The 20,733-nt window shown below is 46.6% G+C and overlaps 3 protein-coding genes and 1 non-coding gene across 7 annotated transcripts; 3 read left to right on the top strand and 1 right to left on the bottom strand.

Annotated features, from left to right (window-relative positions):
* The first annotated feature begins 244 nt into the window (after window positions 1-244).
* LOC125534197 (anthocyanidin reductase ((2S)-flavan-3-ol-forming)-like) lies at window positions 245-3,013 on the top strand. The gene is made up of 6 exons (XM_048697473.1): window positions 245-444; window positions 677-843; window positions 1,755-1,955; window positions 2,077-2,236; window positions 2,390-2,606; window positions 2,707-3,013. The coding sequence occupies exons 1-6, from the start codon at window positions 321-323 to the stop codon at window positions 2,852-2,854; spliced, it is 1,017 nt and encodes a 338-aa protein (XP_048553430.1). The 5' UTR covers window positions 245-320; the 3' UTR covers window positions 2,855-3,013.
* A 2,416-nt stretch (window positions 3,014-5,429) lies between these two features.
* LOC125534196 (anthocyanidin reductase ((2S)-flavan-3-ol-forming)-like) lies at window positions 5,430-8,519 on the top strand. Its single transcript, XM_048697472.1, has 6 exons — window positions 5,430-5,606; window positions 5,765-5,931; window positions 6,126-6,326; window positions 6,414-6,573; window positions 7,786-8,005; window positions 8,093-8,519. Exons 1-6 carry the CDS (start codon window positions 5,483-5,485, stop codon window positions 8,238-8,240), a joined length of 1,020 nt encoding a protein of 339 aa, XP_048553429.1. The 5' UTR covers window positions 5,430-5,482; the 3' UTR covers window positions 8,241-8,519.
* Window positions 8,520-11,847: 3,328 nt separating this feature from the next.
* LOC125539863 (mediator of RNA polymerase II transcription subunit 15a-like) lies at window positions 11,848-17,187 on the bottom strand. 4 transcript variants are annotated; one of them, XM_048703400.1, is made up of 12 exons: window positions 16,990-17,187; window positions 16,156-16,267; window positions 14,949-15,759; window positions 14,786-14,838; window positions 14,500-14,577; window positions 14,109-14,407; window positions 13,697-13,798; window positions 13,345-13,648; window positions 12,950-13,249; window positions 12,631-12,810; window positions 12,446-12,537; window positions 11,848-12,352 (listed from the first exon to the last, which is right to left on the bottom strand). In XM_048703400.1, the coding sequence occupies exons 1-12, from the start codon at window positions 17,082-17,084 to the stop codon at window positions 12,148-12,150; spliced, it is 2,631 nt and encodes an 876-aa protein (XP_048559357.1). In that variant the 5' UTR covers window positions 17,085-17,187; the 3' UTR covers window positions 11,848-12,147. The 4 variants fall into 4 exon arrangements, with proteins under 4 accessions (XP_048559357.1, XP_048559358.1, XP_048559355.1 ...); XM_048703401.1 differs by having other exon boundaries at window positions 13,697-13,795; XM_048703398.1 differs by having other exon boundaries at window positions 13,345-13,798.
* A 2,758-nt stretch (window positions 17,188-19,945) lies between these two features.
* Window positions 19,946-20,017, top strand: TRNAD-GUC. Its single transcript has one exon. It is a non-coding gene; the product is annotated as a tRNA-Asp (tRNA).
* Window positions 20,018-20,733: the final 716 nt, after the last annotated feature.

The raw sequence follows: 20,733 nt of genomic DNA, 5'->3' as shown, positions 1-20,733 counted from the left end.
AGTATATCGTACAGTGCACATCAACCTTACCTACTGTAACTTTAGCGTTAGCAGCCATGCATAGATACAGCCGGCTAAGAGTCTTCATGCACAAGAATCTTACCTACTGTCACTTCAGCGTCAGCGATGACGTGCAAGGACACTTTCAAGTTTCAACTGCTGGAAAATTGTTTGTCATTCACCACCAACCTGGGACTTGTCTCCGTCGTTAGTTATCTGTATGTACACAGTATAAATGCAGGTTCTCTACACAGTGGCAACATCCGGAGCAGTGAGGTAGCCAATCGTCGTTCTCTTCGCCGTTAGAGGTACTGATCGAGATGTCGGGGAGCGAGGGGAGGAAGACGGCGTGCGTCACCGGAGGGAGCGGCTACATCGCTGCAGTTCTCATCAAGCTGCTGCTCGAGAAAGGCTACGCGGTCAAGACGACGGTCAGAGACCCCGGTTTGGTTCTTGTTTCTTCGTTTCTACTAGTTCTGTTTCTTATGCACTCCAGCAAACTTCCATTCAGAGTTAGGTTCTTTGGACTCTGACATGTTCTTTTTATGACTGCAAAACATGCCTTCCAAGTTCCAAATCAAAGTGTTTTGCGTACTATCACTTATGCTGAAACTGCTGGAAACTGTTTTTGATCCAAAATTCCCAAAACTCTGAAGATTCTGTATTTTGTATGAAGATGACATGGAAAAGAACTCCCACCTCAAAGATTTGCAAGCGCTTGGCCCCTTGGAGGTCATCGGTGCCCAACTGGACGTGGAAGGAAGCTTCGACGAAGCGGTTTCTGGCTGCGACTACGCCTTCCTTGTCGCTGCCCCAATGAACATCGATGCAGCAGATCCTGAGGTAAACATCCATCTCCAGCGATCTTTGCTTTCATTTGCACGATCGCTCTTCGATCTGGCATCTGAATATCTGACGGTGATGTACGGAGTTGGGACTTGGACACAAATTTATGTTGTCAGCTATATATCACGTGATCTCTGGCAAATTATTCTCAGCCAAAGAATTAGACTTGGGACCTTGTTCACCCTGATGTCACATCCTTCACGTGGCCTTCTGATCAAAAGCCAACGGCGCACTCCGCAGCTGACAGAAAACGTGATGTCGGTCTTTTTTTCTAATGGTTTTTATCATTTATGCCACTAGTTGTGTCCCACTATTCAGTTTTGCCATTAAAAGTTACAACTATTTAAAAATGCCATCAATCCGTGAGATGCTTGCTCAAAAATGCCATTAGATATCTTAAAAATGACATCGTTCTGTTAGATGTTTGCTCAAAAATGCCATTAGACATTGTTATTTTTACGTTAAACCCGTTGACCATGTTCTATGACAAAAATAAGCCTAGACCCACATGTCAGTTCTCTCTATCTCACAATGATATGTGTGGCCCCACTTTTCAGGAGTAACCAAGCGAATAATTTTACAGGAAAATAAGAACGCTGTTGGGATCAAGTGGGCCCCATACTTTATTGTAGTGAGATAAAGGGAGAGCTGGCATGTTGGTTCATAGGTATTTATGTCACTATAACATGGCAAAAGAGATTGATCACAATGATAATGTTTAGTGGTATTTCTGAGCATGTGTCTAATGACGCGATGGCATTTTTGAGCAGTTGAAATTTCTAATGGCAAAACTGAGTAGTGGGACACAACCGGTCAGCTCAACTCTACATCGAGCGATGCACACAGTCATGATGGAGTATTTTACTTAACTTTATTTTAATTTTATATCGTCTTGTGTCTGGCGGCAGAAGGATATAATCGAAGCCGCCGTCCAAGGAACTCTCAACGTGATGAGGTCGTGCGTGAGAGCTGGGACGGTGAAACGGGTGATCCTGACGTCGTCGGACGCCGCGGTGTCCAGAAGGCCGTTGCACGGTGGCGGCCACGTGCTGGACGAGGGCTCATGGTCCGACGTCGAGTACCTCAGAACAAACAAGCCACCAATTTGGGTACATAATCTTTTGTGTGTGTGTGTGTGCAGCTGCTATCTCTCTTCCAGACATTTACATGTGCATGGAAATAAATCACGTAACGTTGGTATCCGTTTTATGTACGTAATTTACATGGCAGGCGTATGCGGTCTCGAAGGTGCTTCTGGAAAAGGCGGCGAGTGAATTCGCGGAGGAGAACGGCATCAGCCTCGTCACCGTGTTGCCCGTGTTCACCTTGGGTGCAGCGCCGCTCTCCAAGGCCAAAACCAGCGTCCCCCTCACCCTCTCCCTGTTGTCCGGTGAGAAAGGCGTCCATGCTATAGCATTTCTCACTTGTTTTTACAGCTCGGTCGGTGGTTGCCAACTGAGAGATGTGGCGACTGGCAAGCAAGCTCTCATTCCAATCCGGTGTTCTTCTGACATGGTGTCCGCTTGACATGTGCATTTACCAGGCGACGAGACATTCCTGAACATGCTGATAGGTCTGCAATTGATCACCGACTCCATGGCGATAAGCCACGTTGAAGACCTATGCCGCGCCAAGGTGTTCGTGGCCGAGAACGAGTCCTCCTCCGGCAGGTACATCTGCTGCAGCCACAACACTACAGTCCTGCAGCTCTCCCGTTTCTTGAAAGAGAAGTATCCACAATACAATGTGCAACCTGAACGGTACGTGAGTCGGCTGTTTAAAGTTTGGGCTGCTCGAATGCAGGCACGCAAATATTTATCTTTTATGTGGGTTTAACAACATCCAAGTATGCTTATGTAGCTTTGATGGATCCCCGGAGAAGCCCAAAGTGTGCCTGTCTTCTGAGAAGCTCATCGGGGAAGGGTTCGTGTTCAAGTATAATGACCTGGGTGAGATATTTGACAACCTCGTCGAGTATGGCAGGACAACAGGGATTCTTCCCTACTGATATGTACGCCGGCTGATGATCAATATGTGACCGGAACAAAATATTGTTGTCTCAAATAAGCCAGAAGCTCCGTGCTTGTGTTTTTGTAAAATAAGATGTTAGTACCCGAGTTGCACTATCCCGAGGATCCTCAGGCTACAGGAAATATGTTTTCTACAACTACGGGATCACCCCAACATATTCTATCCATCGAATATACAACTACCTAACCACCGGCCCCTGGCGACTTATATAAAGGTGAACAAGTTTTCACTGGAAGAGAAGGTCACGCGGGTGCAAAATTTGATAGATCAGAAAACTCCATTGCAATTCTTTCATATTATCAACAAACATAGGTAGGCATGCCATAGCCTCTACCCATACGTGGGTCTAAACCTGGGTAAAACCACTATGTCATCATCACTGCTGACAAGATCTCTTTGGACACCCACCCCCTCCCTATTATCTTTCACAACACAAGCGCTCATGAATGGTGTGGACGTGCTCTGCTTGACGTAATTTGGACGTGTCTGTGTGGACGCACATCAGGTGCAAATTTGGACCGGAAATGCGTCCAGACGGAGAGTGAGCAAACGTGGTTTGGTTTGCGCCTGTGGGTTGGGTCGGCGTTTTCGTCCGTTTCAACCAAAACAGACACTCGTGAACCAAATGCGTCAACGCATTGAAGTTGCCCTGAGGATTTGCCTTGTCTTGTCGGTAGCATCTGATGGTGGGCAGGTGAAGCGGCGCCACAGAGCTGGCATATGTCAGTGCGACAGTGGAGGGAAGACGATCACTACATGGGGACAGGGGCGGGCCGTAGAGCACGGGGATAGGGTAGGCTGAAATAGGCCTAATGCCGGATGACATTTTTGTAAGGTTCTTGTTTTTAACGAACCTTTTTTTATTTATGGATGGCGTCGCGGGGAGCTCCTACTTTTTAAAAAAAATCATGATCAAATTTTGAAATTAAAAAAATATCAAAAAGATGAACATAAAAATGAAAAACATGAACACATGAAACTCTGAACAGTCATTTCTTTTTTATATATGTTGAACTGTTTTTAAATATACATTGAAAAATTGTAATAGACGGTGAATATTTTTTAAATACACACTGAACATTTTTGTGATATATGCTAAACCAAATTTTAAATATACATTGAACATTTTTGTAATATAAGCTGAACAATTTTTAACTAAACATTGAACATTTTGGTTATATACGCTGAACAATATTTAAATACACATTGAATATTTTAGTGATATGCGTTAAACAAAGTTTGAATTGTGAACAAATTTTTAAAAGTGAAGAAATTTGAAAACCATGAACAATTGTTGAAAACATGAACAAAATTTGGAATTTCAAACATTTTTTGAAAACAAAGGTTAAAAATATAAACAAAAAGGATAAAATAAAGAGAAAAGGAAACAAGAAAAGAAATTAAAACAAAAACAGAAATTAAAAAAGAAAAGAAACCTGGAAAAACCGAAAACCTGCAAAAGAAAAAAATACAGAAGAAAACCGGTTGAGGGAACAGGTTTGCCTCGCACTGCTAAAACGCTCATAGTGGGGCGACCCCCCTAGCGCGCTTCAGCGAAGCGGCAGCAGTTGGACGCATGCGAGTGTCAAAGAGGGTTCACCTGACATGGTGGGTAATTTTTTAGCAAAGTTTCAGGGTAATTTAATAATAGACGGCCAAAAGCACAAATCGCTTTATTAGTAGGTATAAATATAGATTGGGCCTCAAATGCAAGCGACGCACTGCAAATAGAACTATAATTGATATCCCCATAAAGCACAAATATGTTGAAACATTGGTGTGCTCTTATACTATGCAAACCTGCTTGCAAAACCCAAACCAACGAGCCCTGGCCTCACTTACAATGCTAGTCTCTTGGACGATCTGGAACGAGCGTAATGCTCGGGTTTTCCGACACAAGAGCGCACCGCCTCCGGTCCTTCTCCGTACTATCATCAACGACGTCAAGCTTTGGGTTATCGTAGGAGCTAAAAAACTGGTCTTGTGCGCGAGTAGTTGCCATGCCGGGCATACGGGTCATTTATAACACTCTAAAACACTTCTCTCTTATTTAATAAATGAGGCAAATCTTTTGCCTCCGTTTTGAAAAAAAATACTATGCGACTGAGAGAGTATTTACAGTCAAGTTCACTGTGTTGTAATAATTTATCAAAAAAAATTCAACCTAATGCCAGAAAAATGTAGAAGGATCTGACTTCTAAGGCTCAGAAAAAACAATACAGTATTTCGCAGTCAACTCCTCGCCCGCCGCCAGCCAAATCATATAACCCCTCCTTTCCATAGCAGTTGCTCGCTGTTGAGCTCGACGGCAGCGTCAACAATTCTAAGTTCAAACGTTTGTATTGTATTGTATCGTATCGTACAGCGCGCATCGACCTTACCTACTGTCACTGCGTCATCGATGAGCGTGCAGATCACTTTCAGCTGCTAGAAATTTCTCTGTCACTCGTCACGAACCTGCAACTTGTCTCGGTATGTGCAGTATAAATGCAGATTCTCTACGGAGTGGCAACGAACAACCGGAGCAGACCTCGCTGCCTGAAGTGAGGTGAGCGAGCGAATCGTCGTTCTCGATCTTTGCCAGGATCGAGAGGTGCTGATCGAGATGTCGGCGGCCGAGGGGAGGAAGACGGCGTGCGTCACCGGAGGGAGCGGCTACATCGCTTCAGCGCTCATCAAGCTGCTGCTCCAGAAAGGCTACGCTGTCAAGACGACTGTCAGAGACCCCGGTTGGATTATTGTTTCCTTGTTTCTGTTTTTAGTTCTATCTTGTAGAATTTGAGCTGAAAATGTTAGGTTCTTGAGAGTTCAGACTCGACTGGATAAAGATTTCTGTGTTTTGATCCAAATTTCCCAGGACTCTCATGATTCTGTATTTTGTATGAAGATAACGTGGAGAAGAACTCCCACCTCATGGACTTGCAAACACTTGGCCCCTTGGACATCATCAATGCTCAGCTGGATGAAGAAGGCAGCTTTGATAACGCAGTTTCCGGCTGCGACTACGTCTTCCTCGTCGCAGCTCCGACGAACCTCGGATCAGCAGATCCTGAGGTAAACAGACATTTCTACCATGTTTCTTTTTCTTTTCTTTTGCGGGGATACCATGTTTCTTTTTCATTTGCAAGATTGTTAGGAGAGAGTCGGGACACCATTTAAGTTGTCAGCCATGACAAATTATTATCGGCCATAAAAAGCTTCAGTTCACCCCACAGTTGACATTTTCATCATGTGGTGTTCGACGGCAGAGAGATCTGATCGAAGCTGGCGTCCAAGGAACACTTAACGTTATGAGGTCCTGCGTGAGAGCGGGAACGGTGAAGCGGGTGATACTGACATCGTCAGACGCCGCGGTGTCGAGGAGACCCCTGCACGGCGGCGGCCACGTGCTGGACGAGAGCTCCTGGTCCGACGTTGAGTACCTCAGAGCCAACAAGCCACCAACTTGGGTACATAATTCTTTTTATTCTGTCCTCTCACAAGGACATTTACAATCCATAGAAGGCAGTATTGGTCATGTGTAATTTGCATGGTAGGGATACGCGGTGTCCAAGGTGGTTCTGGAGAAGGCGGCGAACGAATTCGCGGAGGAGAACAACGTTAGCCTTGTCACCATGTTGCCTGTGTACACCTTGGGTGCGTCGCCGGACTCCAAGGCCAGAACCAGCGTCCCCATCACCCTTTCCCTCTTGTCCGGTGAGAGAGGCATCCGTGCTTGCATTTCTCAGTGTTTTTTTACAGGAGTGAATTGCAAAAAAGCACCACATTTTAAGTTCACATCCAGGTTTGGCACCACATTCCTTGGGCGCCTCAAAAATCTACCAGTATCCTTGCTAATTTTCTCAATAAACACTAATGATTGATTTGGATGATTTAATCCAATTTCTAACAAAAAGGGCCCACCTGTAAGCGTTGACATGGCATAAACGGTCAAAACTGTTTGTTGACCGTTAAGTTAGACGTAGGGTCCACCAGTCATCAGCTGAACTCACAAAAGGGTCCCTGAAAATTTGCAAAAATTGCCCTAGAAACAAAATTAGATTACAATTGACCCCTTGCAGGGAGGTTGTTGTGCCTGTGAGCACTGTCACCGTCGGAGGGGAGATAGGCGTGGACAGAGGGGCTCGGAAAGCCAACCTCGGCGGCCATGCCAGCGGCCACAGGAGAGGCTTCCCTTGTCGCGGTGGCCCGGGCCAAGAGTTCGGCGGTTGCAGCACACGCGGTTGCTCCTTGGCGGGCACCCAAGCCTCAATCAGGAACTGCATCGCCGCCACAGCCGAAGAGCTCGGAGTTGGGGACCGGCTCGCAGCACGCCGGAGAGGAGGAGGACAAACCTCGTCACGGGAGGAGAGGTGGCTGCGGGGTCCGGTACATAGCTGTGCGGGATGGGACGTAGGGCGGTGGATCTCGCCGGCGCTCGGAGGGAGAAGACATGGCGGATGGTTGAGGGGCGGAGCACGGGAGGAGAGGTGGCTGGGATGCGCCGGCTATCTCGACGAGGACACACGGGCGGCTCCAGAGAGGTGGACCACGTGGGATCGTGGGGAGGGAGGGGTTCCTGACTAGTGGGTCATTTGTCTAATTTAACAGTCAACACCATTTTCTTTGACTTTTAGTGCCACCACAGCGCTTGCAGGTGGGCCTTTTTTGTCAGAAATTGGATTAAATCATCCCAAATTGATCGTTAGTGTTTATTGAAAAGATTAGCAAGGAAAGTGATAGATTTTTGGGGCGTCCAAGGAATCTGGTGGCAAATCCGAATGTGAACTTAAAATGTGATGGTTTTTTGCAATTCACTCTTTTTTACAGCTTGGTCAGCACTTGCTGACTGAAAGATGCAGGAAGGCAAGTTTTTGGTTTTTCAGGCAAGTGTTAGTTTGACTGGTGACACACGTCTGCATATTTCAGGTGACAAGAAACAGCTGGGCATCCTGTTGGGCCTGCAGGCGGTCACAGATGACTCCATGGCGATATGCCACGTGGACGACCTCTGCCGCGCCAAGGTGTTCCTCGCCGAGAACGAGCCCTCAGCAGGCAGGTACATCTGCTGCAGCAACAACACCACCATCCTGCAACTTGCTCGTCTCCTTGCGGAGAAGTACCCACAATACAACTTGGAACCCGAACGGTATGTGAAACGGTAGTCTAAACTACTCAACACGCACTCATGCATATTTTTGTTGTTGGCTTAAAAGCATCCATGTATGTTTTGCAGCTTTGATGGGTACCCAGAGAAGCCGAGAGTGTGTCTGTCGTCCGAGAAGCTTATTGGGGAAGGATTCACGTTCAAGTACAATGACCTGAGTGAAATCTTCGATGACCTCGTCGAGTACGGCAGGACCACAGGGATTCTCCCCTACTGATATGTATGTGGGCTGCTGATCAATATGTGATTAGAACTAAAATTTCATCTAAAACAAGCCTTAAAAACTCGCACTTCTGTTTTGATGCCTTAAGATGCTAGTTCTTCCTTGTGTGAAAAAAAATAGACGGGATAGCGCAAAACCTCAATCTTTGGGTTATTGTATCACCAAAATGCCAACTTTCAAGTTTTTTGTTGCATAACCACATGTTTGGAGCAAGGAATCTCACCCATCTAAATCTCATGTTTGAGAGATTCATCTGATTTTGCAAAGTAAAAAAAAATATTCGTTCATTGGTGGGACTGGTGTGAGGGTGACCTGCCCCTAAAAGTTTCCACTAGGGATTGACACGGAGGACCGCGCCCGCCCCGCCCTTGTGGTACGTACAATTTTGTATCGTGCTTGGACCTCTTATTAAACACTCTTGCTGGCATGGAACGATGGGTTGTCTGGGCCGACTAGCCTGAGCCAGATCCAGCATCTGCCACGACGAGGCATGTCAAGTCCCAACACTATGATAGAGTGTGGCGTGTAACATAAGAGGAGAAGTGGTAGTCATTGCAGCGTGTTTTTGTTCTACGGTTCCATTTCCGTCCGATGAAGCTCAGCCAGACGTGACTCCATCGAGGGACGTCTGAGATTTTGTCCCCCTCTAATGTCTAGCTAGAGTCGAGATTATCTCTTGGCCCTCCTTGGTGTGTGCTTCTCTCGAACGACAATCTTTTTCAATTTGTGGTTGCCATCGTTTTCTTGCCTACATCGATGGCTTCCCGGTCGTTGCTTCTAGAAGATCATGACTTTCAACAAGATTGCTCCGGTGAGACAAAGGCCTAGAGGAGGCAACGAGTTTCTCTCACACGGAGCTTCGCCGGTGGATACAGAGGAAGATGGTGATGATTTCTTAAAAAACTTGCTTTTAGTTTCTTATTTTTGTAAGGAAGTTCTAGTAAGGGTTGGCTTTATTTTTAATTTATGGCCTTCGGCCTTTTCACAAGAAAAATTAGATGCACATGTGGCGACTACTAACGCCACATCACCTGAAGTGAACCAACTGCCAACAAACATGTCAAACCTATTAGACCATGACCAAATAAGTTTAAATTAGCTAGTCCAAAAACTATGTTTAAGTGATAAACCCTGCCAAAGACAAGGCTTCACGATGATTGGGATTTTGGTTTTAGGGAAATTTGGAATTTTGCGATACTCACTTATAACTAAAAATTTGATGGCCAATGCCCACAAATGGTCCCCTAGCCTATGACATACCAAATTATTGGGATAAAATTTGGTGGCACATTCCCACAAATGGTCCCCTAGCCTATGACACACAAATTTTTAGCACCGTTCTTTGGCACCATTTTTTTGAGTTACAACAAGTTGTAGCAAATGTAATTTATCCCAGAAAATATAAAAATATAAGATAAACCAAATGACCCGAGCGCAAAATATTCTATGACGCGAGGAGTCCAAAAATTCTTTGTGACGAACAGCAGCTGTAAAAAAAATGGCACAAGCGCTTATATATACGCGCATACACTTACCCCTATGAGCACATTATCGCCGAAAATATAGAAATAAATATGAACATCAGGATTTAATTCATCAGAATTTAATCATAATGAGCTGGGATACCATAGTTTCTATAACCATCCAACCACATATTGGTTCTGGTTCTGTCTAAGTTAGTTGGGAAAGAACAAGACAGAGGCGCCGAAGTACGATGGCGACCACGCGCGCGGGACGAATCCTTTTTCTGCGAACCGAACGAGGGCCGACATTCCCGCACGATCCGCCGATGGAATATATAGGATCGTTCCGGCCGGTCCTACTTCGGGCTCTATAAAAACACCGGCTCCGGCTTGGCTGCTCCTCCCCCACTGCAGGCTCTGTAGGGCTCCTCAATCCTCCCCAAAATATCGCGGCTTGTGGTAGATCACATCGACCAAAAACGATGGCCGGCGAGGAGGTTTCGTCTTCGTCCTCCCGGCGCACCACAAGGAGCATGACGGCGAACGAGCGTGCCGCCAAGGAAGCGGCGCCCGCCGGCAATGAGCGCGCGCAGAAGCGGCACCTGCAGCGTGGCACCGCCAAAAAGAAGGCTCCACGTCCACTCAAGGTGCGCAACAGCAAAAGGAAAGCGGCCGCGGCCGGCGCCGGGATCGGCTTCTCGGAGCTGTACGAGGGGGCGATGGCGTCCGGGAAGAAGCTGGCGCCGCTGCCGCAGGAGGAGGTCGACTGGATCCTCGCCCAGGACCACGCCGACGACCCCGACCACGACCCTCGCGAGGTCAAGGCCCTGAGGCGCCTGAGCCGCGACCTGTGGCCGTCGCTGGAGGAGGAGGAGAAGACGGACGTGTACGGCCCACGCGCGCAGATCGAGACCCAGGAGGAGGCCGGCAGGTTCCAGGCCTGGGTCCGCAGCGAGTACGCCGAGCGCGGCTACGTCGAGGTCGCCGAGGAGTACATCGCCGGCAGGGACCAGACCCGGGCGTGGATGGACGAGGCGCGGGTGGAGGCCATGAACTCCATCGACTTCTCCGGCGGCGACGAAGATCTCAAGCGTTTCTTTGAAAAGACATGGCCCTGAAGAACTACCCTACGTTGTCTGTCTTCCGCGGTGATCAACATGTTGCAGTTTTATGCTTTGCCGTCTGCCATGTTTTCATTTCTTCTTCAGTTGATTAGTCGGTGAGCAGTCCTTATCTATCGGGAGCTTGCAGGTCTCATCCTGGTTTATCAGAGTTGGCAGACTGTTTACATTTTCAATACGAAAATGAAACCTTTGGCAACCAAGTTCAGGTTCAGTTCAAGAACATTGTACAGGCCTATAAACAAAGGGAAACGTCAAGGTTATTACATCCATTACAAGGCAAAACTGTTCACACATGCTGGCAAATCCCTTTGCGGTGAGCTTGCACAAGACCGACCTAACAGCAAGCAGAGGACGCAGTATAAAACTGAGGGAAGTTTCTATGTTTTCTTTGGTAGTACTCCCTCCGTTCCGAATTACTTGTCGCAGGTTTGGATGTATCTAGATGTATTTTAGTTCTAGATACATCCATTTCTGCGACGAGTAATTTGGAACGGATGGAGTAGTGGTTATGTGCGTCAAGCTTTTTCAAAACATGAGGTATCAAACTTGATGAATTTTAAATTTAACCAACGCCGTTCATGCCAAAAAAAATAATATGAAACTGAAACGGGTAGCCGTACTAACTTAAAAGCAGCGTGGGCAAACAGAGAACAAGTATTAGTACAGCGTACAAATTGCTCAGATCAACATCGCCGGTCGATCAGGTGTTCAGGTCCTTCGAAGCTATTCAACAATCAACTACGCATCAGCTTCTGAAAGCTTCACTTCACAAGCAGATCATAGTGGTTAACCATCTTTCTTGTCCCATCAACAGAAGAATGCCTCTTTGTCAAAGCTTGTAACAGCCTAGAACTTGGAACAGAAATCATTATTCAGACACATATCTACAGTTGCACGTTCGCATCAGATGGTCATCATACATATATATCAAGCTCTGACTACTTGTTAGAATCAACAAAATAAGGTGCCAATACAGTAAAAGGCCGGCTTTCTTGCCCCATCAGAATAAGATTGGAAACAAAAACAATTTTTGCACTCTTTGAAGTCAGAACAAATTTTAATTTTCAAACACATATCTACAGTTCCGGTTGTATTGTTCCTCATTTCAGAGTCTACAATTGCACAACAAATTTCACATATCTGCAGTCATCCATTGGTGTTCACCACTCTACATTTATCCCTTCCAAAACAACACTTTACATCTACAAATATGCCCCAGATGTCAAAAACGCAAGTCTCTACATTTCTGCTACTGCCCTGTGCCCAAGATGGTTGTGATCCCCACTAATTTCTTTCCTATATCTGATCCATTTCTCATGCGGCAGTGCATCTCTCCCACCCGCCAAATATCGAGTTGACCGTCCCCCCGCCGAGCTGCTGTGCAAACTGCGTCACGGCCTTTCGCACGCAGGCATCCCATGCCCTGGCCACCGCCTCAATCGACCAGGGTTCCAGGAGACCACGGAGGGCGTGCCGGAATGCCACGTCTACCGAGGCTGAGATGGTGCTGGAATTCCTCCTGTGGGTAGGCAAAGCTATTGTCAAGCAGGGGCAACTTTGGGCATCCTGATGATGCAGTAGTAGTAGACTAGCATGGACAGGCTCAACTCACCTTGGCACCTCATCTCCTTCGTCACTGATAGGCACCGGAGAGCTGCTCGGATAATCTGCTGGGACGAAAAACTTCACGGGCAAGACAAGGTACTGCATCAGGAGAAAATCAGTCAGTACATCGGGGTAACTATGGGATGTGGCGTAACGTGCGGCAAAGTGTCTGAACTTTGAAATATAAAGTACCATTTCAGATGTTGCAAAGAGTGATTTCACGGTCGGTGAAAGCGACACGGCGCTGTAAGACAGTTTGATTGTTGTCCCGCCATCGTAAGGGACGATCCCATCCATAGATATGCTGACCACTGTGTCGATCAGTGTGTCATTAATAGTTTTAATTTCTTTCAACAGAGCATCATTAGCATTCTGCCAAGAAATGTTCAAGGTATGTTAACACTGTTACGAGGTGATGACAAACAGAAAGTCAAGTGGGCTTCAATAGATAAAAGAACATGTGGGCATTGGATTGGAAACTTAATAAGAAACTAATGACCAATCATGTTACCTGTGTTTTCAGCCGCTTAATGTTCTGCTCGCTGCTGGATCCAGAGTCTGAGGCGTCACACTCAAATGTCATGCAACTGCCATCCATGCTTCCGAGAAGTAGCGATTCAGAGTGTGCTGCTGTATCATTGAAAACTCGCTTCATTTTTCTCGCAGTATTAGATCCACCCCGCTGCTGCTGAGAGAATGTGCCATCCAAAACTGTGCCAATTTGCCCATGTGGTACAGTGTCCCTGATGCTGAGGACAGACCAAATTGAATTAGCTGAGCTGCGTAGAGCTGCCGGTGATGAAGATCGTATCTGATGTTACATACAAAATAAGCACAGAACCGTCAGTATAAGTGATTGCAACAATTCATGAACTTGGACTGAGCTCAGCCATGTGGTACACTTACCGCAGCCATTAGGCGGTCGATGGGCTTTTCAGTCACCGGTGTTCTGTCTCCACCTCCCGCCTGAACCTCTGCTTGACCAGCTGCTATGTCTGCCTGACGTGGCGAGGCTGGTAATGTCGGTTTAGTAGGAGTGACTTGGTTAGAATCGTTTGCTTTTGGTGCTGGTGCTGCTGAATTGCCGTGCAACAAGAAGGCAGATATGCTGTCAACGTCCATTGGGATCAGCGGATCACAACGTGATGCTGGTGCTATCACTGGATTTGCAACTGGTGAGGGGGTCAAGGACTCGAGCATACTGGAAGAACAAGACGGCAATGATCCTGGTGAAGAGAAAGGACTTGCTATTCCTAGCAAGTGGTTGCCATTGCTCTGTTCATGAGGTGGTGGTGTTCTAGCCATATTTGTTTGCCTTGACGGCAAAATGCTTGTGTCTGCAGGTTGCTTTTGCTGTCTACTGCAAATGAAATAGGAGAAACACATTAAATAAAGGGAATTACACACATTTGTCATGTCAAGTTCTGAAGAATAGGGAGTATGAGTGAACAGAATTGCTAGACTTTGGTTACTATAAAAATGTTAAACAGAAATAAAATTCATGTTATTAAGGACGACATATTGTTCAGAATAAATGTTTCTTAGCATTCTGTTTTGATATTTCTTACCATTCTTTTTCGATATTTCAGAATAAATACATAGAATTGCATCAAACAAAAGAGTTGATCTTAATATCTCCAGATTTTTCCAAGCTACCGCTTTTTTCCTACCTTTTACCACCACTGATTGAGGATGCATTGCCAGTAAGATTAATTACTTGAGGCTCCTCACGACAATTCCGCAACTGATATCCTGTATTCATCTCTGCATTGTGAGCTTTACCCCTCTCTATATAAGCCACCAATTTCTGTACGTCTTCTTTGTACTTGGGGAAGTCCGACTTCAAACCCTCATTTACATCACTTTTCTCCAACAGCAAGAAATTCAGTATCTTTCTGATTGATCTCTTGGCATATGCTTTACGTTTGTATTCATTAGCTTTTGCTGCAGGTAGTGACAAGAATTGTTCCTGTATGGAGATGGAACAAAGGTTGTAAGCGACAGAGATGCGCTGCAAATTATCAATGAATGAAGATTCATCTCTAGAAAAAGAACAGGGACCTCTGTTAGTGTTGGAATAACAACTCGACGTTCCAGTTCCACAAACTGCGAAAAATAAGCATCCTTCCAAGACTTGATCTGCAATGAAACATTGCAACAATATAATTAGGCCGAGCTGTACAAATCTAACAAAACAACCATCAACAACCTCAACTTGATTCAGTCATTCAGCTAGTAACACTTTGTTTAAATACAAGGACAGGAAAACCAACACCCATTATATATACAAGAACCTTAAATGACTAATCAGGGTTTACTCAACACGTATGAAATAGAGGATTCTCACCTGCGAAAACATCCCCTCAATTAGATCGCATTCTCTAGCACTGCCCATCATAGCTGAAATAACAAATACTGTTACTTATGAACAACAACCAATGCAAAGGAAAACATTGAGCAAAATTTTATGGCATTCACAGTTTTTTATTAAAGAAAGCAGCAGTCAGTACCAGTATTCTGGGAGTTCTGACAAAGCAAAGTGCTTTGTTGAGCACCGGCAATCTGTTGTAGAGGTGGAGTCATAGGCTCATGTTCAGATGCCTCGACCGGTGACCGTAACAGATTTGTCTGCCTGGTATCCTTCTGATTATTACATCCTCCAAGCTGATTGGGCTGCATCTTGGAGATATCAGTTTGTTGTGCTCCAAGCATTTGGTACTTTTGCATGTCCCTCTCTTGTTGGTTGGCTCTTGAACTTCGCTGATTCATCCTTGTCAGCTGTGGCTGCTGCTTTCCAACGGAACTACCATTTTGGCCAAGTAGGTGATTTTGCAGAGAATTTGGTCCCCCAGCTGTCTTTGACACACTTGGTGGGCTGCAACCTACAAAGTTTGTAGTCTGTGTTTGCCTGGACGCGTGTTGGCTCTGACTCTGATTGGCTCCTGATTGCATCTGCCACAGACTGACACCTGGCCCTACTGTAGTGATCCCTTTGGGTTGAAACTTTGGACACTGATCCGGAATTGTCCTGATGCCAGGGTGCTTTTGCTCAACCTCGGTCTGCAAGTTTGTGTTGCGAGGGTAAACCATGTGCTGGTTGGGCACTAGGCCTGAAGTTTGAGGCGTCATGGGCTGAGAAGTTGGCCCTGGAGTAGCCATCATCCCTGCCTCTGGCCTTACAGAAGGATTGCCTCCCTGTAAAGCTTGAGCTGTATTAGCAAGTTGCAATTGACTACGTAACTGCATTCGTCGTTCTAGAAGTCCACTTGTTTTTTTCTCCATAATGAGCAACTTGCTTGATATGTTTCTCATGTAGTCTTCCTGGACAGATAAAAAAATAAATTAAATCCTTACAGCATGACACAAAGTGAATAAAATTCAGACGTGAGCCGAGTAAAGAAAACAACCAGTGCAGCTGTGTAACGTTGCTTCCTCACATTGTCCAAATAAGTAGCAGAAACATATAAATTGGATACACGATATGAAAAATTCTAGATTCCCTTGATTTGAAACATAACAGGAAAATGCTAGCTGACTGGTGCAAGGAAGCACGAGCTATTATCCCGCAAACCTGGGACGTCCATTGACTACCATCCCGAGTTGTAACCGCCTCCCAGGAGGATTGTAACTATTAACCCCCTCTTTTCAATACAATGAAACGCAAGCTCTTTTGCGGTTTCTCGGGAAAAAAAAAGGAAGCATGAGCGATAAACACACCTTACTGTTGGTCCCCCTGAATGCCACCTCCTCGAAGTTGGCAACAAATCTCTGGGCCTCCTGGGAATCAGGGGCATACCTAGGCTGATAATATCGGGCCAATTTGCTCGTTCTGAATAGAATTAGAAAGAAATGAGGTTAAGATACTTCAAAGCAAGAGCTCCTATTACAACAACACTCTGAAGCTCTGTGCACAAGATATACATGTGGAACCTAGCCCCACAATTAAGCATAAATACTAACAAACTCATCCGAGAACAGTTTCCAGCTTGTGAAGAAGAAAATTAGTCTCAGGTGCATATGAAAAGGTGTGTCGACAGTTGAGACACACCATCAAATTGACCATTAACAATGTATTTAGCAGGGGAGCTAACCAACAAAGCAGCATTGCTAATGGACACCCAAAAAGTCAATTAATAGACACCCTACTGCCTCCGGATCAAAACCAAGCTGAGCTCCAGTGGTACTCAGCAGTCAGCACTGACAAAGCCGTCATCGGCGCACGCACGCACGCACCCGATGGATTCACCGATTCCCGACCTGTCTAAATTAAATAGCATCGCAGCAGCAGCAAGCAGGAATGCGTGGTTGCACAAAAAAAAAGGACCAGGAACAGGAAGGAAGGCTTGAAGGCTACGCGAAACCCCTAAAGCCCTCAACCAATCCGTTCAATTCCATTCGACCCAACCCCCAGATCCGGGCGGGGCCTGAGGATCGACCAGAAATTCGATCCCTCAGGCGACCGACCGCGGGCGGGAACCGGCGGGGGACGCGGTACGGGCTGGGGACGGGGGTGCGCGGACAGGGGGGGAGGGGGGAGTGGTGGCTGCTCACAGGGTTTGGCGGATGCGGGAGCGGAGGTCGGGCGCCTCGTCCTCGAGCCAGTGGCGGGCTCCGCCTCCGCCGGTGCGGCCGACGGTGGAGGCCATCGGAGTTCCTCGACGCGGCGGCGGGTAACGGCGAGTCTGCTGGCGTGCGAGGTAAGGGACCGTGTGGGGGCTTGGGAACGCGGTCGCTGTCGCTCCTTCGCGGAAGCGAGCCGGTTTTTATACCGTGCCTCGCGGCGTCCACTTGTGCTGCCTGCTTTTATTGTTTTCCAATGAATTTCAATTTTTGGGTGATTTGATTTTCCGATGGTTTTCACTTTGGACCAAGTTTCAAGCAGCACACTTCTTTCTCTCCACTAGTAAATGTTTGCATGTGTAATGCACGTTGATATTTGCTACTCCCTCCGTTCCTAAATATAAGTCTTTTTAGCGATTCTACTATGGACTACATACATATCAAAATGAGTGAATCTACACTCCAAGATATGTCTATATACATCTGTATGTATTCCATACTGATATCTTTAAAAAGACTTATATTTAGAAACGGAGGGAGTACTTGAATATTAATTGCATGTACTAGTACAAGTATACGAGTATTATGTAGGATATCAATTGGTGCTATTTTACCCCATGTAATTAATGATGATATTTGTATTTTTGATACGCTATTAATTACACACTAAGCATGTTAAGCGCGTCATTGGAGCAATCTAAATCGTTGGATAGACATGGTTTGATGGCTGAGATTAGTTGTATCTGCTCCTTTGGGTTTTTTTATATTGACTTAGATATACTCCCTCTGTTCCTAAATATATGTCCTTTTAAAATTTTTAATATGGACTACATACGAAGCAAAATGGATGAATCTCGCTCTAAAATCCATCTACATGCATCTGTATCTATTCTGCATTGAAATTTCTAAAAAAAAAGAACTTATATTTAGGAATGAAGGAAGTAGATGTCATGTGCAGTGTGATTCTCGGTAGTGGTCCGACGCCGTCTGATTGCTACGATGATAGCCGACTGGTTTCTTTCCCCATGCTCGTGAAAAAGGCATCCTTCCTCCTCGTCGGTACCCCCGAGTTCAACGCGTTGTTGCAGCCCCTGCAGCACGCCTCACGGCGCTCCCCTTGACACTGCTCGCCAGAACCCCGATGACAGGGCCCAGCAAAGCCGCGCCCCTGTCTACAAGTCCGCTTGCACGGCCGCTGCAGCGGCACGTCGTGGTGTGCGCATCTCCCTCCACTAACTATTGGAACAAAATTCCAATGATGGTTCCATCAAGGTCCCACCCCCGGTCGTAGCACTGCGGCGCAGTAGGTAAAGCACGGCCGTGAGCTGGACGCGGCACGACTATTTGACGCTCGTCGCCTCATCAGGGTCCACCCACATCGATTGTCTGCCAACGCAGCAAAACGTAGTGTCGATTCCAGCAAATTACCTCGCCGATTGCAGCATTGCGTCGCGTGTTCTCCGTGTACGCAACAAAATCGAACACGGGTTCGAGCAAAACTCATCTACAATTCCAGCATTTACGGTCGCATGGTCGCCAATGCGTAGCACCGACAGTTAAGAGTTCCATCAAAATACGTCGATTGTTACGACAAAACTTGTCAACCGTTCCAGCATTGGGATCGCGTGGTCGCCATGCGCACCACGCACCGACAGTGCAAAAAAGATTCTAACAAAAAATCCTACTGTTTCAGTAAAACTCGTCCCTGGCCTGTTCTTTACAGGGTAATGTTTGCTTCTGACCGACCGGCCGAATGAGCACGCCGGTCACACCTGCATCGTTGGATCAGAGTAGATCTACGATACTTATTCAGCTACAACACTACTCACGTCCTCTCCGCACGGTCCTTATCCTTTCACACGTTTTTCTCAGCCGCACGTCCTTTTCCTCATATGATCTTCCTCTCGCTCCCTCGAGACGTGATAGATGAGGCGGCCCGAGCTGATCCATTCCTCCCCTCCTTCTCTCCACTTCCCCACAGACTGCCCCTGTCGTGTGATGCCCTCGATGCGAGCGGAGGCCTTGGCCGGCTTTGAGCTGTCTAGGTAGACGCGCCCCTTGTCTGGCGAAGCCGGTGACCAGTGGTGTTTTTTGTATTCTTTGACGAGGAGTTGTAGCTGGCACTGACGGCTGCAGATGCTATAACTAGCCCCTAGAGGTTGTTGGGGTCATGGTGCAAGCTCCCGACAGAGAGAGACGCCATGCTCGAAACATCAAGGCGCCTTGCTGCAACCGCTCGTACTAGGAGCTGAAAACATGCGTTGCCGGTGCTTCATAGGCCGACCACACGACTCCAGTGCAGTTGAGTCAGTGGGTCATTCATATACCAAATCATAAGAGCAAATGCGGAAAAAAGGACATACAGTGGCTCGGTATGGTCACCATTATGCTCCAACCCTGCTTCTCGGCACGACGATGGTAAAAGAAGATGATGTGTGTCCAAGAGGTTTTGACGAGAGGACAATAAACCTTAGTTGTGAAAGAGGGGGAGACGGGGAATTATACTCCCTCCGTTCAAAATAAATGTTTAAACTTTAGTACGACTTTAGTATTAGTAGCAAACATGGATCCACACATCTAGTTGAATTGCACGCCTAGAGATTCTCCGCGTAGTACGCGGCTATTCGATTACAACTAATGATAAATATCAATAACAACATTGATTCTCCAGTTTAGTTGTAACATCATCCAATCCGCTAACTAGATCGTTTCAATAAAACATAATGTATTACATGTGAGGACAAATTGCCCACCAAATACCAATAACAACATTTGATTCTCCAGGTTGTACTAACATCATTCATTCCGCTGAATAGATCGTATCGTTTCAGAAAACGTATCACATGTGAGGTCAACTTGCCGGATCAGTTCTGGACTTCTGGCCATGCCGGCCTTCCGCAAATGTGCATTGCGCCTTAAAAATGGCAAGTAATAATTATTCAAACAAGTCGTTGTAGTATAGTGGTAAGTATTCCCGCCTGTCACGCGGGTGACCCGGGTTCGATCCCCGGCAACGGCGTATTTTTTTAACTCTATTTTTTTCTATAATACTCTGTACCTTTTCTTATTTATAGATTTGAAGTTACTGTTCTTTGCTAGGGGCTACAGATATGAACATGAACGGGCACTGATTTCACGGTGCAATGAACGGGCACTGATTTCACGGTGCAACTCATTTTTAGATAAATGCACGTACCTAAGACTACCCAAAAAAACATAAACAAAAAGGTACCCCTCAGATCTCGCGGCGGCTGTCTGAGGCTTCCTCGGAAGATCAGATCGATCAGCGACCAATGGCCCGCGAGGAGGGTTCGCGCATCACCGGGAGCATGGCGCCCGACGAGAGCGCGGTCAAGCATGCGTTGGCCGCCGGCGAGGAGCGCCCGTTCAAGCCGTGCCGGCATGCTTCGACGGAGAAGCAACCGCTGAAGCCATGCGCCGCCAAAAGGAAGGCGGAGGCCGACGACGAGGAGCTGCGCGCCGCCAAAAGGAAGGCCTTCTACGAGAGGTCATGTCCAAGCAAGAAGATGACGCGGCTGCCGCGGGCGGATGTGGCCTCGATCCTCTCCAGCCGGACACATCCCGATCGCGCCCCTTCTTTCTTCAAGGCGCTGAAGCTCCAGAACCCGGACCTGATTCCAGTGGCGGAGCCAGAAAAAATGTATGACCAGGGCCAACTTAGCATGGCAACACTTTTGTACACAAAAATTTTCAAAAATAAAAACTGAAACTGAT

This window comes from Triticum urartu, chromosome 2 (assembly GCF_003073215.2).
Source record: "Triticum urartu cultivar G1812 chromosome 2, Tu2.1, whole genome shotgun sequence".
Taxonomy (NCBI): domain Eukaryota; kingdom Viridiplantae; phylum Streptophyta; class Magnoliopsida; order Poales; family Poaceae; genus Triticum; species Triticum urartu.
This window is presented reverse-complemented; position numbering and strand designations above follow the sequence as displayed.